We start from the raw sequence: 16,531 nt of genomic DNA, 5'->3' as shown, positions 1-16,531 counted from the left end.
AGATAAATCCTGTGTAGAGAGTGTTTTGCAGATCAGTGTGAAAGAATAGAATTGGAGCCAAGCTAATAGCGCACTTAATAGCTAGTTACAAATTAGGGGTCTTTGGCTGAAAACAAGAGTAGGAAAAGACCTGGCTGACCTGCTTGACTACAATACATCTCAGGAACATAATAAAATCATAATAGAATATTTCATGGCCTTATCACACAACAAGCAAAAATGAGAGTGTTATGAATGGTTACGATTTCATCTGGGGAACTGTATACAACTGTGACCCTGTGTGGGCAAGGGAGACTGTTTCCAGCCTTTTTCTCTTCTGAACTGATCTGCCTGGATGATGAAGAAATTCAGCTGTCTGTTGTTTGCAGACCTGACTTAGTGTGTTTCCTTCTTAATGGCGGAAGGACTGCTGGCTTATGTAGCTGCTATTAGTAAATGGAGGTTATACATCAAGAATGCTGAATCCTGGTAAGAGGGAGTAATTTGATGAAGGTTTTTCTAGCCTTTTTTCAGAGACGGCTTTTAGGAAGTAGCAGAATAGTAGCGTCTGAGCAAGGAGGGAGTGAAGGCAAAAGGTATTACCAAGCAAATGGCTTGATTTCACCAACAGGCTTTGCTTTTATGGCTTTGGCTAACCAGCCATGATGCTTTTGGCTTATATGGAGGATCTCTGTAGCAACTAAAACTCTTCCGTTTTCTCTCGAAGAATTGCAACTGGTAGCCATGTTGAAGATAAAGGGACTCTTGAGCCACGATTGCACTTCCTCTGGTCTTTGACCAACCTTCAAAGTTTTCAAGGTTTATGCATCAAATTTTTGCATTTCTTTCAGTCTGAAGTTAGAGGTCTTGTCTAGCCTGTGTCATTCTTGTTTGTGTTGTACCTTGAGCTGCTTTTGGCAAGAATCTGAAACTAATGCTGAACGTAACTGAGCAGTCTCCTCCAAAATTTGTATCCTGCCCTGCTTAAGATCCTCTGTTGAGAGTCTGAGAATTCGAGGATTAACTGCCTTAGCCAAGAATTGCTTTTTCTCAGAAGTTTATCAAGATTGTGATGGATTGCATGTCACTGCTTTTCTCAGTCTGCAGTAGGTTGCAGGTCGCTTTTGTAAAATCAGGCAAAACTTGATGAAAATGTTTTCAGTTGGCCCCTCAGTTCAGGAAGGACAAGGAACTGCTTGAGAGAGTCCAGCACAGAGTCACGAAGATGACTAAGGGAGTGAAACATCTCCCTTATGAGGAAATGCTGAGAGAGCTGGGTCTTTTTATCTTGGAGAAGAGGAGACTGAGGGACGACCTCATTAATGTTTATAAATATGTAAAGAGTGAGTGTCATGAGGATGGAGCCAGGCTCTTCTCTGTGACAACAAATGATAAGACAAGGGGCAATGGGTATAAGCTGTAACACAGGAGGTTCCATTTAAATTTGAGAAGAAACTTCTTCTCAGTGATGGTGACAGAGCACTGGAACAGGCTGCCCGGGGGGGTTGTGGAGTCTTCTTCTTTGGAGACATTCACAACCCACCTGAACACCTTCCTGTGTAACCTCATCTAGGTGTTCCTGCTCTGGCAGGGGGATTGGACTAGATGATCTTTTGAGATCCCTCCCAATTGCTAACATTCTGTGATGCTGTGATTTAGCTGGACATATGGTTGTGGAAGTGCTGGTTTCATGGGTGAGGCATTCATTTGAGATGCAAATGATGTTGATTTACATTTATGAATAACCAGGAACTAGCTGTGGGACAGTTCAGAATCCCTCAAGTGTTTGTTATATTTGGACTAACGTGCTTCTCATCCTTCTAATTTAAAGCACTGTTTAAAGCCCTTCTCAAAGCTGAACCCTTCCAGTGGTGTATTGCAAACTACTGTGAACACATTTCTTACATTTCTTATCTTAGGTCTGCTTTCCTATTGCCGGTGACCTTCTGTCACCATTTGTCTCTTGCAGCATTTGCCATGGCCATTTCTTTTTAGTATGGACACTCTGCTTGAGTGACAGGACTGTTTCAGCTTATGGTCCTTTCCTTGCTGTGCTTTTCAGGAGTAGTTTGAATTAGTGAGATTAATGGCACATTGCAAAGTCAGTCGTGCTGGGTTTGTGTTGTGTGTTCTGTTGGGGTTGTTTTGTTTGTTTGTTTGTTTTTGGTAGGCTTTTTGGTGTCATTTTTTAATTTAAATAAGTTCATGGGAAAAAAAGCTGTAGCCATCAATATCCTTTTCTGCTTGCTGCTTATTATGGAATGATTTATGTAAGATATTTTTCTGAGTTTTTGGAGAATAAATACTAAATGCTTACTATTATGTCATTGCTATATTAGGAAGCATAATGAATTAGAAGAGGAAACTTTGTTTTATGGGATACAATCTGTACGATGATTACTTCAGCATAAACTTTGCTTAAGTCTTAAAGTTCTTCATGATCTTGGTGTTAGCAGTATTTCTGTCTTTGTACATTCAGTATTTCTTGTATTTATTTTATTTAGAACAAACCTGCTAGAATTGCTCTAGATTATAATGATTTTAATAATAGAAGATTATTTTCAGTGTCTTAGCAGAGGTCTTGGTGTGTGCATGATGGGAACAACCTAAAACCTGCTTGAATAATACCATGGCAATCTGTTGAACAAAAAGCCCTAATTGTAAAAGTGGATAATTGCTGGTCTAAACTTTTTTACAGACATAACTAAATTCTTTTGTTCAATTGCATTTGTATTGGTTATGTATACATTTATAAAAGCTCCATGGTTTCACTCTCATATTTTAAATGTAATAATTCTCAAATGGATAAAGAAAACTTTTTGAGTAACATAGTATGTTACAGAATATCCAAAGAGATCTTCCCTTTCTTGAATGTGGAATTGAAAGGAAGACAAAGGTAATAAACCCCCTTTTTTCCCCTGGATTGTCTCAGAGTTATACCTCAGGTCCTGGTTAATCTAGAAACCAGGGATTGCAAGCAAATGCTCACTGAGGAGGAGAAAGCCGCTGGGAGGAGAAAACGTTTAATATTCTATCAAAGATGACGTTACATAAAAGAACAAATGCTATCTGATGCTTTTCTCCATTCTTTCAGTGAAAAGCAAGTTTGAGTACAAAGTGTTACAGATAAAATCTCCAAAAGTTAATATTGTTCACACATCTAATAATATGCAATCCCATTATAAAAGGTATTATAAAAGATAAGTTGCAGACACTCTTCTGTGAGCAATCCCCAGATGAGGAATCTTGGATTTCAACTGCGTGTATCAGAGACTGGAACCTAGATTTGCAAAAAGAGCGTGCACAATATTAATCATAGATTAATACTTTTTAAAACATACACACATGGTTAGGATTCATTTGAAGCATCTATTTGCATTTGCCCTGTTAGCAGGAAAACCACCTGTTGGAACTGTGAACTCCCAGGAATGGCAGTACAATTAGATCAAAAATTCAAGTTGCCCAGTAAAAGCTGGTTGAGGGATACTGTAGCAGGACAGACTTGACACTTACTACTCAAGTGAGTTTTGTGTTTCTGCTGTTACTCTTTTCACATTGTTACAAAACAAATGTTTTCCCTTTTGGAACCACTGTTCCGCAAAGAATGTTCTTCATGCTTTTTCTGTGCCAACACTGAGACTTTCACTTCTAGTTGGGTTTGACCTCCAGATATTCTTTCTGTTCCCTGTGCAGGGAAGATTTGGTAGGGAAAGGCTTTCCTCTTTGCCCTGCAACAGAGCTGATGTGAGAACTGGCTCTGTTTAAGGTTGACTGAGCTGATGGTTGGTTTCGGGGGAAGGGTTGTGACTTGCTGGGTTTTTTAGATACTCTGCTTTTCCATGGGGTTAAACATTATCAGAAAGTGAAGTTTTCAGTGGCAGGCATCAGCAAAATAGTGCCCGATTTGCTTTGTTGGAGGCAAATCACTTGGGCTGCTGGAAGCGGTCTCCAGCCCTACAAGTGTCTCTGTGGTTCCGGATGTTTGGTCTACACTGTTTCCTATCAGACAGGAGTGGGGTCCCTGCCTGTGCCTTTGTATAGGGTTGTTCCTGGGGAAAGACGACCTAGCTTTGGGGAATTAAACATATGCTGTTCTTCTTTTTGATTTGCAGTCCTTGTCGGAGAAGTGTTAGCTGTAGGTTTTTGCAAAATATGCCATAGAGGTTTTATTTGTTTGTTTGTTTATGTTTGGTTTGGTTTGTTTTCTGGATAGTTACCTCTGGGGCATGTCTCACCAGATGCATTAGTATTTCTGTTCCTTTACTCACCGAGTTGAATGTATTGCCACAGTACCTGCTTTAGCGTAAAGCCCATATTACAACAGAAGCTTTTACAGTTCAAAATTTGAAAAAAATAAACTTTTATCTTCGTGAAGATAGTGATGCTTAGCAAAATTTCAAAGGAGATCTCTTCTGCTACAAAGGGTTGATACTATTTTCAATTGTTGTGAAGCCACGTTGAACTATCCAAACAGCAGATGCACGAACACTTGACATTGTTGCTTAGTAACATCATCCTATTGCTGAGGCAGTCAGCCCTCAGTCAAAGTGGTTAGTGAGCAGGAAAGTTAGAAACGGGGATTCATATTGCTGGATAGCACTACCTGTTCCCATTTGTGCATAGTTTTCTCTCCCCTTTTTTGTAAAATTGTCAGGGTTGAGAGGAAGGGAAGAGGCAGAGGTTAAGAGAAGGGGGAAGGGAGAAGAAAAAATAAAAGAGAGCCAAGGTGATCATTCAGTTGATATTTAAAAAAAATTTATCGTTTTCTGCCTTGCTGAAGGCAAGTTGTTGTTGCTGTGTGGTAGTAATTGGTTTAGGGGAATTTTTGCTTTTCATTCTTTCTTCAGTGACAGTTCCCTAGATCAGAAATGAAATGGGAATTATCTCCCTGAACTTGTCTGTCACATTTAATCTGCTGTTTCTTCCTGGCTATCTTTGCTTCTTATCTCTTTGCTCCCAGTCACACTTCTCTTCTTCCACTAACCATTTACTTTGGATAAAATGTTTTAAGTGGGCAAGTGCTTTTCAGCAGAATGAGGACAGCAGCAGAAAAAACACAATGCTTGTGAAGAAACACAAATGTATACTGTGAGTTTTCTTTCTTTTTTTCCTAGATTTGTGGAGTTAAAATAACCAATACAGTACTTTGCAGTAAGGACACATGATTGCATGATTAAAAAGTAAACATAGGGGGAAAAAAAAAAAGCTTTGTTTTCCTTTTAAATATACTTAAGAATTTAATTAATTTCAATATTTGTGTAAAAAGTAGTTCAAGTGGGATAAAATCTATCCTGAAGCTTCTTATAAGACATAGTGAGCTTTATCAGATGATTTTAAAAATTTTTTGAGGGATTGCTTATCACACTTTAAAAAGTGTAATATTTTTAATTTATTATTTATTTGTACCCGCCCCCCACCTTTATTTTTAGCACTGATGTGAAAAGTGCTAACCCTGGGTCAGAGCCTGGTTTTGCAGTGTCCCTTAAGCAGTCAAAGACAATCTGTTTTGTGGAGACTTTCCTAAGATACTTAATCTGGTTACTGGACAAATTATGTCTGGGAAAGTTCGCAGTGTGAGCCGTGCTGCTGAATGTGACAATATCCTGACAGTGAAGCTGCTAATAGGTTTGACAGTGCAAAGATAGTTTGCAAGAAACACTCCAGACCACACATCATATTACAGCTTAATCTTTTAAGTAGAAAACCTGAGGAAAAGCGGTCTTGAGATACTAACAAATCGGGCAAATATGTGTTTTGAGTTTTGGGGGCTTGTATGCTGAAGCACATACTTGTCTTGTGGTGATCTCCTGTAGTGTGGACCAGGGGTGGCAAAGTAGCAAAGTTTGATGTGAGTTGAAAGGCATGTAATCAGTCAATTCAGTGATGGTATTATTTCCTCCTTTATTTGTACAAATAATCCCAAATCACAGACAGAATAGGGTAGTGAGAATGGAAAAGAGTATAAAATCAAAAATTACTTTGATTCTCAACTTTCATTAGTTAATCTTTAGCTTCAATATTTGGGGAAAGAGAAACTTGTGACCTAAATTGATACATTTTGTGTGTGTAAAATCTAAGCAGGTGAGAAACCTGTATTAAAGAAAAATCTTATTCACTCCAGATTGTGTTTTGGTTCTGGTTAAAGCAGATCGTTGGTGTGCTAAGGGCACAAGCTGACATACCCAAGGTGTGCATTAGCGGGTGCTGCCATATGGCCTGTCATGTCTTAGTAGTTAATTTAACCATCTGCCATGTCTTGATGATTTGTATTCACTTTTAGTAGTTGGATTAGGTATGTTTTCTCTTTGTTACCATAGTTTTCATCACACAGCACTGGCATATTCCTAATAGTTGAGGTTTTTTATTAATTTTATTTATAGTAACATTTGTTGTAGATCATACTGTCCTTTAACAGTGTTGTGAGAAGATGCATGTATTCAGTCAAGCACTTTGGATATATTTCTGCATACATTTCTGGCAAAAAAGGTCAATGTCAAAACTCTAGCTATGAATGTTTAGCTTATCTCTCCTCTACCTCCCCCCATTCACATCTGATTTTGCATTTGGCTTCACATCAGCTTCTTTCCTATGTAAAGTAAACCAAGTTAGTGTCTGTAAAATAGATTTCATTACATATGAGTTTAGAGTAAAAATCCTATTGTTCATATCCTCTTTCTCACATGTTGCTTTTTCCAGAATTACAGTGAAGCTGTGAACTGATGTGTGTATATATATATATTTATTTTTTTTTTTCTAAAGGACAGTAGCATTTCAGAACAAGCATCTAAGAGAAACTCATGTCAAAAAAGGATTTTCAGCCCTGATGTACCATTTAAATCAAAAAGTTTTTCAGTCCTTTGAAAAGCATGTGACCTACCAAAGCTACAGAACTGCTGTGATTCTTTTAGTTTCTGTGCCTGCAGACTGTTATCTCACTGATCGGCTTATTCTGATTTTACCATTGTGTGGGGTTGTTTTGTTGTTTGTTGGGGGTTTTTGTGTGTGTGTTGTTTGGGTTTTTTTAGCTTGTAATCTAAGAAAAACTCAGTGCAAATTACGTTAGTAAAGTCATTATATTTGAAATTTAAAATCTCTACAGCCACCTGTGGATGGTCAATCCTCTTTGTTAAAAAATCAAATCTTCTGAGTGCAACATGTCGTAGCGTGTTCAGAGTCAGAGCTTGATTCCTAGAGCCTAGAATAGCCAGAAATATAGTGTGTGTTAAAGTGTGTGGGGTTGCAACCAAGTTAAGTTAAATGGTGTAAACACATTACTGATAAGTGGTAATATAATGATTGTTGAGCTTCATCCTCAGCTCATATCTCCTTAATGATGTTCCTGTATCATAGACATAAGGCAATTGCTTAGCAGGACTCTTGATGAATTTATTTGGTGATGGAGAATTTTTAAATGAGGGTTGAATGGCTTATCTATTCAAATCTGGATGTTTTTCTTCATGTTGAGGTGATCACTTGTGTATTTCATGTTTTCAATGGGCTCTTAAATCCTGGAGAGGACGGCAATACTGTCAGTTCTCACTAGTGGAGACATTTAGAGATTACCATGAATTTGTAAGGCTCCTTCTCATGGCTGCAGCAAGACAGGGTGACTGGTTGTAAAGGCTTTCACAAGGGGCACAAACAAAAATTGTTCAGACTTTATTAAGACTTATGCAAATGGCTGTGTGTCCATTCATTTGAATAGTTTTAATGTCTTTAGTTTCTTGAAATGAAAAATGCTGCCAATATAGTGGTTTACTTTATTGACCTAAACTGTCAGATTAGCAGAATCATTCAAATGTGTCTGTTGTATTTATTTGTTTGACAGGCTGCACAAGCTCTGAAGGGCAATTAGGGACTATTTTGTGCATTTCACTCTCATTACACTTCTCTGATGCCAGCATTTTTCTTCCTGGGGAAAGTGAGACTTTGTTAAAAAATAACATTTCCCTGTAAAACAACTGTTTCCCTATACTACTGAGGAACATAATAATTTGGAAACTTTCAGCTAGTAGTTTTGTTGTTATTTGTTTGTGCGTGTGTGTGTGTAAAGGGTGGATATTGTCTTTTTGATCATACGGGTAGCACTGCACTTGTCTTGGGTTTTTTCTGGTATTCCTCTTGAATGTGGGAGAAGAACAAAGATTATAGGATTGTGGTATCTCCATCTGGTAAAACTTCTGGCCACTTCTAGCTTATTATCATTAGTGCCCTTGTCTGATTCACCTGGCTGGGGTCTCATAAGGTATCCCTGCTGGAGCCTGACCACAGTCTACTTGTACAGGTTCCACAGAGCTGCAGAAGAAGGAGCATTCTACTTCCTATCAGGTTTCAGTCTTGGAGACTTCAGAAGACAGATAAGAATCTCTTTGCTGTGTTCTTATAGTTAGCTTCTGTTTACAAAAATAAATGCACCCTATTTTGATTTTTTTTTTCTTGTCTGCTTCACTTTTGATGCCCCTCACAACTATTTAGTCTTTTCCATACTTTCTGCTGTGATGCGTCTCCAGCATCGCAATCAAATAATTTCTGTCTTTTGTGAAACTAAAGATTGGACTGTTTGAGGGATTAATTATCCAGTGGTTTCTTCAACCTCTAAATAATGGTTTTGCTTTTTATTTTTTTTTTTTTTTTTTCAAATTTAGAAGGGAAGAAAACACCCATACCTTCACAACCATGGTCATAAGTTGTGTGTCTACTCTGATGCTAAATATGTCATCTATGATTAATGGCTTGCCAAGGCTTGCCAAACTGTAAATTTAATAATGAGTTGTCTTTGAGCTTGTACATAGACCTGTCTTTGAATGGGCTTGATGTCTTGTACTTCTGCAAGGGAAGAGTAGCATGGCTGATAGAGGTGGGTTTGCCAGGGAAGGGGGATGAGTCCATTTACAGAATATGTAGGAGAGTTGTGTGTGACCTTGATGCAAATCACTGCTTGTGTTTCAAGTGCAATTTGGAGTGAACTGTGCCTTCAAGATGCCTCTGGGTGAAAGGAAACCACTTCTGAGGGTGATGATCCTCCTTGAATGCAAGAGTACTAATGGGCCTTGGTAACTCCATGCTTTATTGCTTCCTGGTAGTATATTGATGGTTGCTTTTCCGTTCTGACCTTGTTGCTTTTCCGACCTCTGTAAGCTTTAGACTGCATTAATGGAGCGGTTTTTTTAAACAGATGATACAGATGAGCTTGTAGCTTCAGGTGGTAAAGGATGTAGCTGTTTGCTGCTATCCCGAGAATCAGGCAGGAGGATAGTTATTCCTATTTCTCAGTGTCATGGGTTCTTTGAGTTCACGGTCTTTGTTTTGATCGATTATCTGCACTGTATTTCCAGCGTCAACTGAAGAAGCAGAAAAACATGTTGTGTATAGGGCAGTGTGTGTAGATGAGGTAGGAAGCAATTGTGTGAAATCCATCCCATTTACCCCACTTTTTTTTAATGATATAAAAATCTACAAGTCTTTAGTTGATTCCAGTTGTAATTGTGTATTATTTTTTCTGATAGTTATCTGTGTGAGCTTTACTGGATATGACACAGCACTGGCAACAGAAGTGGCTGTTGGTATAATAGCTATTGGTTAGCTGATTTTAATATTTAAATATAACATGCAATAAATAAACACCTGTTGCACCTAAGTTGAGACTTGAATAAATTAATGCAAGTAAGAATTTTAAAAGTGATGGAAAAGATATTTTAATTGAAAACAGGCCTTGCTCTTCTAGTTTTTGAAATACCAACTTAATAAAAACATAAAAAATGATGGTGGTGCTCCATGTTTTTTTTAATTCTTCTGATTTTTTTTTAAAACTAGGTGTAGGAACTTTAAAAGGTGCTAGTAATTTGTGTCTAAGTATTAATAATATCTGATAATTTGAAAATGGTGTAGCAAAAATGCATATTGAGGTCTGTAGAAAAGTATTGCTTGAAATAAAGGTGTTTGAGACAGGCTTTAAAAAGAACATTCATGTTAATTGCTGAGATTTGAGAGTGCTTATGTTTTAAAAATGAACATATTTTAATTACCTGTTGATTATTTTTTTTTTTAATTTTTTTTTCTTGAAATGTTAGAGGAATAGTGGCAGTTACTCCCTGATAAAGTTCTAGCTCTCAAACCTTTTTTTGAGGGTGTTTGCCCATAATCTTGTTATTCAGGTGGCTTCAAGTTATTTCTATGTTGCCACTTAGCTGGTTTTGGGCAAGTTACATTCATTTTCTTTTATTGTTTGTCACATCTTCTTTGTCTCATTTGCTTGAACTGTAGTGTGTTTTGGTCAAGAACTTTCTCTGGCTATATATGTTTACTGCTTAGTACAGTAGTGTTACAGTCTTAATTACATGTAAATAAACCTCTGTTTAATACGAGTGTAATAAAGTAATAGTAAACTCTGTTCTGTATTAGACTAGTATTAGCACTTGTAGATTCAGAACTATCAGTAGAATGTAAAGGAGGTTGAATTAAGCCCCTCTCACCTGAAGAATGGCTTAACTGTTTAAGAACATGTTAATATTTGGGTTATACTACCTCTAAAATAATGGGAAAAATCTTTCCATTCACTGGAAGCAGGATTAATAAGAAAATCGATTGTTCCAAAGAACATTGTTAATTTATAAATGAACAGAAGAATTATAATGGTACTTATAGAAGGGGGTGTAATTCTTTATTCTGAAGCAAGTCTGGTTTGTTGATGCACTGTTGAAACTCTGAAATGTCACCCTCAATTTTTCCTATATTTTTTTTCTTTGAATACAGATTCAACCAAGTACACAGTGAAACTTGAATATAATCATAACAGGCTGTACTTTAGGCTGCTCTGGAGGATACTAGGCTTTGGAGGAGCTGGTCAACTGTTCTGAAAATCAGTCTCAAAGATGCAGGGTTAAAGAGCATTTTGAAAATGCAGACCACGAGGAATTTAATTCTGTAATATCAACTTCCTGGATAATTGCAGTAGCTGTAGATAAAATATGTCTTTGGGATTCTTGGAAGACTTTCTAGTAAGGGGAATGACAGAATTACTTTCAGTGGTGTGCTGATGACAAGTCTCTCTGAAAAATGTTTGAAGGCAAAAATATGCAAATAAGGTATGCCACTGAAACATGTATGCCCATTGACAAATTCTGAAGAAAACACATATATGGCATGAGCTGATTAGAAAGAAGGAAACAGAATAAATTATTCTTTTCCTCCAAACAATTTGTTTTTAAGTAACATTGTGTCTCTTTCTCATTTCTATCATATGTTGCTATCACACATGACTTTATATCTGTGCTTTGCATTTGTAAAGTATTTAGTGCTTATCCAACAAAACCACCGTTCAATGAATGTGGGAAACATTTTTGGTGGGAGTGGCCACACTGATGTTCTGAGCAGTACAAGCTAAGCTAGTAGAACATCACCCACATCCAGGATTTTAGCCTCACAGGAGTATCATCAAGGGGGATACTAGTTGTACCTTTGATTTTTCTAAACATCTACATAGTATGTTAACCACTGTGTGGTATAGACATAATCTTTGTCAAGTGTTGCTTGTGTACTTGCTTGGTTCTTGCCTTCAAAATGTGTAAGGTTTGTGTGGTTTCCCTGTGACTCTCCTTGGGAATCTTGCTAATGGACACAGAACTGAAGTACCTAAGTGGAAAGGAGATTCAAGTGACAAAAGTAATCACAGCTGGAAATATACCTGCCTCTTTTTTAAAATATCATGATAGTAAACAATATTTTTAATTGTAGAATAAGAAAATGTTTTCCCAGTTGATCTTGTTATTATAAAAAAAAAAAAAAAAAAGCTGTATCCTTAAAATAGTTTTTCCAGGAGGCATGTTGAATTTATTTTTTTCGCAGAGGATATTTAAGTTGTAGAAAGTCTTAGCAATGTGATTTTTTTTTTTAACCTGTTGAGGGCAAAATGTTGATAAGACAGAACCATTCTATTTTACTTTAGTGAAGCAGCAAAAAGCTTAGCCTTTGTATAACTACATCTATTCATCTGCTTTGGCTTATTTCATTTGTAGATTTTAGTATATGGGCATAAGATTCGAAACTAGTTCTGCTACTCCTTTCTGCTCCCCGCTTAATGGTTCCTCTGTGGACCTCTTTGGTCTAGGGCATTCCTGGATCACACAGCTTTTTTTTTGTTGTTATTGTTGAGGAAGGGGTTGTGGTTTCTTGGTCTCTTTCTAAGAAGAGATATCATGGCATCTATCTCTCTGAAATACGTAGTTTCCTTGGAAGAAATGAGGTTTTGGAGTAGATGCAGGCAGCTGTGTGATGCAACCAGAGTGATTAACTGGAGCCATTGCTGCCCTTGCATGATGTTTCTGTTTGTATGTTGAAAATATTTATTTCTTTGTTTGGTTTGGGTTTTTTTCTGTGTTTAAGTGCTACTTTCAAGTAAACTTTTAATAAAGTCAGATCCTGTATCTGTCACTTTTTTTCCTTTCTCTTAAATGTCTCTTATAAATCTATTTGCAGCTGGGTCTCGGGCATCTTACAGCAGCCAGCACAGTCACCTTGGCTCCGAGTTAAGGGCACTGCAGTCTCCAGAACACCATATAGATCCTATTTACGAAGACAGAGTTTATCAGAAGCCCCCTATGAGGAGTCTCAGCCAGAGTCAGGGGGACCCTCTGCAACCAGCACACACAGGCACATATCGCACTAGTACAGGTAGGTGGATGTAACTTGCATGATTGTTGTTTTATGCTACACACCTTGTTTTTCAGTACTAATTCTTCTTCTCTTTCTGATGTAGTAAACAAAATGTATTATATGCATGCCAGTCAAACAAAATACCTTGTGCAGATGGCAGCTATCAATAGAACCCCAAAGACATGCACAAAAATGGAGAAATACTTAATGTTGTGATATATGTACATTAGGTTAAGCTAATTGAAGGGGGAGCACTTACTCATGCAGAGAAAGAGAATATTTTTATTAGTCTTGTGTCTTGTCTTTAAGAAAAATCTGTTTTCTCTGAAGAAATTGCTATATTTTTTTTTTTGCCTGCAAAGGTATTTTTTGTGTTGCAAAGGGACTGCGAAGTTCCTTCCACATTAAACTAAATGATTATTCACTTGCTTTCAAAGTGAATCTTACGTAAACTTTCTTCCTCTCTCCTACAGAGGTACACTTAGGTACAGGGACACAGACATAAAATTGAACTATGGCATAGAGAAAAGCTATTAGCATCACTGATTTATCCATAAAAAATAATGATTGTCCATGAAATGGTGTACAAGTCCTACTTGCAGAATGTCCTCTCAACCAAATGAAATACAGCTGTATGTTGGAAGCCACAAATAGATCACAAATCAACAGAGATATTTATGGTATTTAATGCACAAAATAATTAGAGTACACAAATGCTACAGCCAAAATAGTCTAAAGCAGATGTAGAAAGAACTTGCCTTAGGAATTGTAAGTATTCCTGGTGTTTTATCTGTTGAGTGTTGATCAAAGAGGGAAGATTATGTCCATTCTCAGGTCACTTCCATTTTCATCAATAAGAAGTTGTGTACTTTTTGGAGCAAGATACTTTGCTTTCTTTTAAAACTTTTTTTAATTTTTAAAACCATTTCTTCAAGGGCAAAGCTGGCAGTTTTTGCATATCCAAAGAATTCTGTTGCTTTATGCAAGTTTTGGATGTTCAGAGTACAGGAGAAAATCCTTAAAAATAAGATTTTCCATGGAATTCTCTAGTTAAATACCTGTAACAGCTTTACAGTTTTGAAGAACGCCATTACACGATTTCCTTCCTGTGAAAGAAACTACCATAGTATATGTTTTGTATAGAGTCCTATGTGTATATAAGAATGAGAAAAGATTACTGTTCTTTGCAGGAAGGGCATGAGACCTCTGCCTGAATTACTGAGCAGCGGAGGCAGTGATGTGATTGAAGCAACTGTTTATGTTGAACTTTAAGCCTCGTGTTCCACATGTGGCTGTCTTGCATTTTCTACACGATGCCCTCTTTCCCAGCCATGCCCTGAGAAGGGTTTCTTCTTTTGCTTGCAAAATATCCCTTGGTTCTCTGTGCTGAAGTAGCAGTCTGTCTTGTGAGCGGTATCTTCACAACACCTCCATAAGGAAGGAAACCCTGTCAACGTAGATCACAATTATAGTGAATGAAACTGGGACGCAGGATGTTAGTGGGTTATACCTGAAGATGGGTTTGCAGAAGGGAAAAGGAAAAGCTAAATAAAAAATGCACTGATTTACGTAGCAGAAATGGGCTCTGTGAAGGTGAATTTTGTTTGCTGTTTGGGATAAGGATTTGAACGTTGCCCCAGACTTGTTTTGAAGAACGACCCTATCAGTCCAGCTTTGTGTTGGGTTGATCCTTCCCTCAATTTTGAGCTGGATCAGATCAGCTCTTAGATTCCTGCTTCTATCACAAGTGCCCATGGGAATGTATCCCTTCTGATGGAGACCATACAATTTTCCTCAAATTAGCAGAAAGGAGGGGAAGAAGTTCAACTGAGGTTTGGCACCTGTAACTTTTAATTTCTTCATTGGGTTGTCTTAAGGATTTTTTTATTGTATTTTTATTGACTGAATAGCTATTTGTCTTGACTGTTTGGTGTAAGATGTGAGGGATGTAGATTGCTGTGCACTCCTTGAAGATGAGTCAAGGGTTCATGGTCTTTATCTTCTGTGGGTATGAATCACACCAGAGTGGGGTGGGGAGATTTTAGACTTCAGTGTGCTCCTTTATAGGCCGTAGTTTACATTATTTTGTCTACTACAAGAGTATCTTTAATAATGAAGATGGTGCATGTCTTTCCACATCTGACAGAAAAGGGAAGGCAAACTTAGTCTAAGCCTGGGATTTTTTTTCTCTGCAACTAACATTGCTCATTACAGACAAAAAATATGCTAGTTATACTTGCAAACCATTTACTTGCGTGGGTTTTTTTATAGAGAATATTCTTCCTGAATTTGAAAATTTGACTTCATTTGTAAAATTAAATGACTCACAGAATTGAAACTTTTTTCTTTTATTTATTTATTTATTTTTTTAATGTAGACATCACCTCTTTCTCTTTTGTGAGCTCTTAAATACTTATTACATTCAGGATGTTTATACAACTGTGGATAAAGCCCACTCAGAGTTTTTAATCGTCTAGATGAATCAACATTCAGTGAGCAGAATTCAATAAACTAAAATTTCTCCACAGGGTAAACTAAATTAAGTTTGTTCTATTTACTCACTGGTTTTTGGTCGTGTTTTTCGCTTTCTTTGTGTTGGTTGGTTGGTTGGTTGGTTGTTTTTTGTATCTTTTGTATTTTCCTTGTATTTCACTTATGGATGAAATGCATGACAGTAGTTCTATACTATGGGCTACATACTGCAAAAGGTACAAAATAGTAGGAGCTTACCGAACATCTCCCTTCCTAGCATAATCTAAATAGGGGCAGAATAAATTGTTCATTGCTTTGTGGTTTAAATTATGACCAGGTGTCTTACTGTCATTCTGCCTAAAGTAAAAATTATCTTTCCAATTTGACAGCAGTAGCTGCATATACTTTTTTTGTCAGTAGCTTTTACCTTACAATCCCTTTTGGTTTTCAAAGGGTTATGCCTTCTCTCATATAAAAAGTACCAGCCCAAACTTTTGTTCTAAAAGTAGCAATAAAAGTGAAATTCTGCTTTTGAAATGGGTATGCACAAAAAAAAAAGGTGTTACTTATTTTCATTATAAACTTAAAGGCCTTGCATTATCACTTTAAATCCTATGTTAACAATAGTAGAGATAAGCTTAGTTGATAGGATGTTTACATGAACACCACTGGAATTTGAAGAGGGCTACTGCTTAAAAGAGGGGAAGGATTGACTTTCAGCCAGAGTGGGACCCAGAATGGGTGATGGTTCACTTATTTGCAGAATTAGAAGTTTAGACTAGGGATTTTGTACTTAGTTATTGGCATTTAACTCACATCAAGCATGAAAGAAGACCAAGCAGGCAAAATCTCCCTATTTTGCAGGCCTGGTATTTCTGTAGTTGCCATGAGGAGAGAGCAGGTTTGCTGCTCAGGTTCTGGGCTGTGGGTGCTGGCCTGCAGCAAGGGAGCATGGCCTCAGCAGCGGTGGACTCTGTGGGACTGGCTGCTGTAACCCTCTGGAGGGTGGCAGAACTCGGGACCCTCCTAACAACACTTGCTTTTGTTGTGGTCCCTCGGTGAAAGAGATGATCCCCCTTCTGTAAAAAGGATGTGATTTCTAAAAAAAGTTATTGGAAGCCTTGAAAGAGTGCTGTCCCCAGATGTCCAGGAGGGAAGGATGGTAAATGGGAGGTCTGTGCTTATTCTGAACTCCCTACAAACTGGGGCTTTATCAGATGAAGTAAGTGCTGCTGCTTAAAAACACTGGTGATGCTGGTGAGCTGTGAACACTGAGACTTGAAAACTTGCAGAGTACTTGCACTTTAAAAGCACTGACTGGTTGCAGAGGTTGGAGGTAAATATCTTTGTCCCCAACCTCACACAAATGGCAAGGATGAAGCAGCAATTACAACAGAGCAGTGAACCTGTCCTCCTCTGCTGTGTGAAG

The 16,531-nt window shown here is 37.6% G+C and overlaps 1 protein-coding gene across 1 annotated transcript in view; it reads left to right on the top strand.

Moving 5' to 3' along the window:
- Positions 1-16,531, top strand: part of CTNND2 (catenin delta 2) — a gene marked incomplete at both ends in the record, with an annotated part of 526,522 nt that overhangs the window by 250,180 nt on the left and 259,811 nt on the right. The window contains one exon of the mRNA XM_080340633.1: positions 12,454-12,648. Within this exon, the coding sequence (XP_080196759.1) occupies positions 12,454-12,648 (195 nt within the window). The remainder of the gene's footprint in view (positions 1-12,453; positions 12,649-16,531) is intronic.

This window comes from Nesoenas mayeri (assembly GCF_963082525.1).
Source record: "Nesoenas mayeri genome assembly, chromosome: 2".
Classification (NCBI taxonomy): Eukaryota; Metazoa; Chordata; class Aves; order Columbiformes; family Columbidae; genus Nesoenas; species Nesoenas mayeri.
The sequence above is the reverse complement of the archived record's forward strand: the minus strand, read 5'-3'. Positions and strand labels throughout refer to the sequence as shown.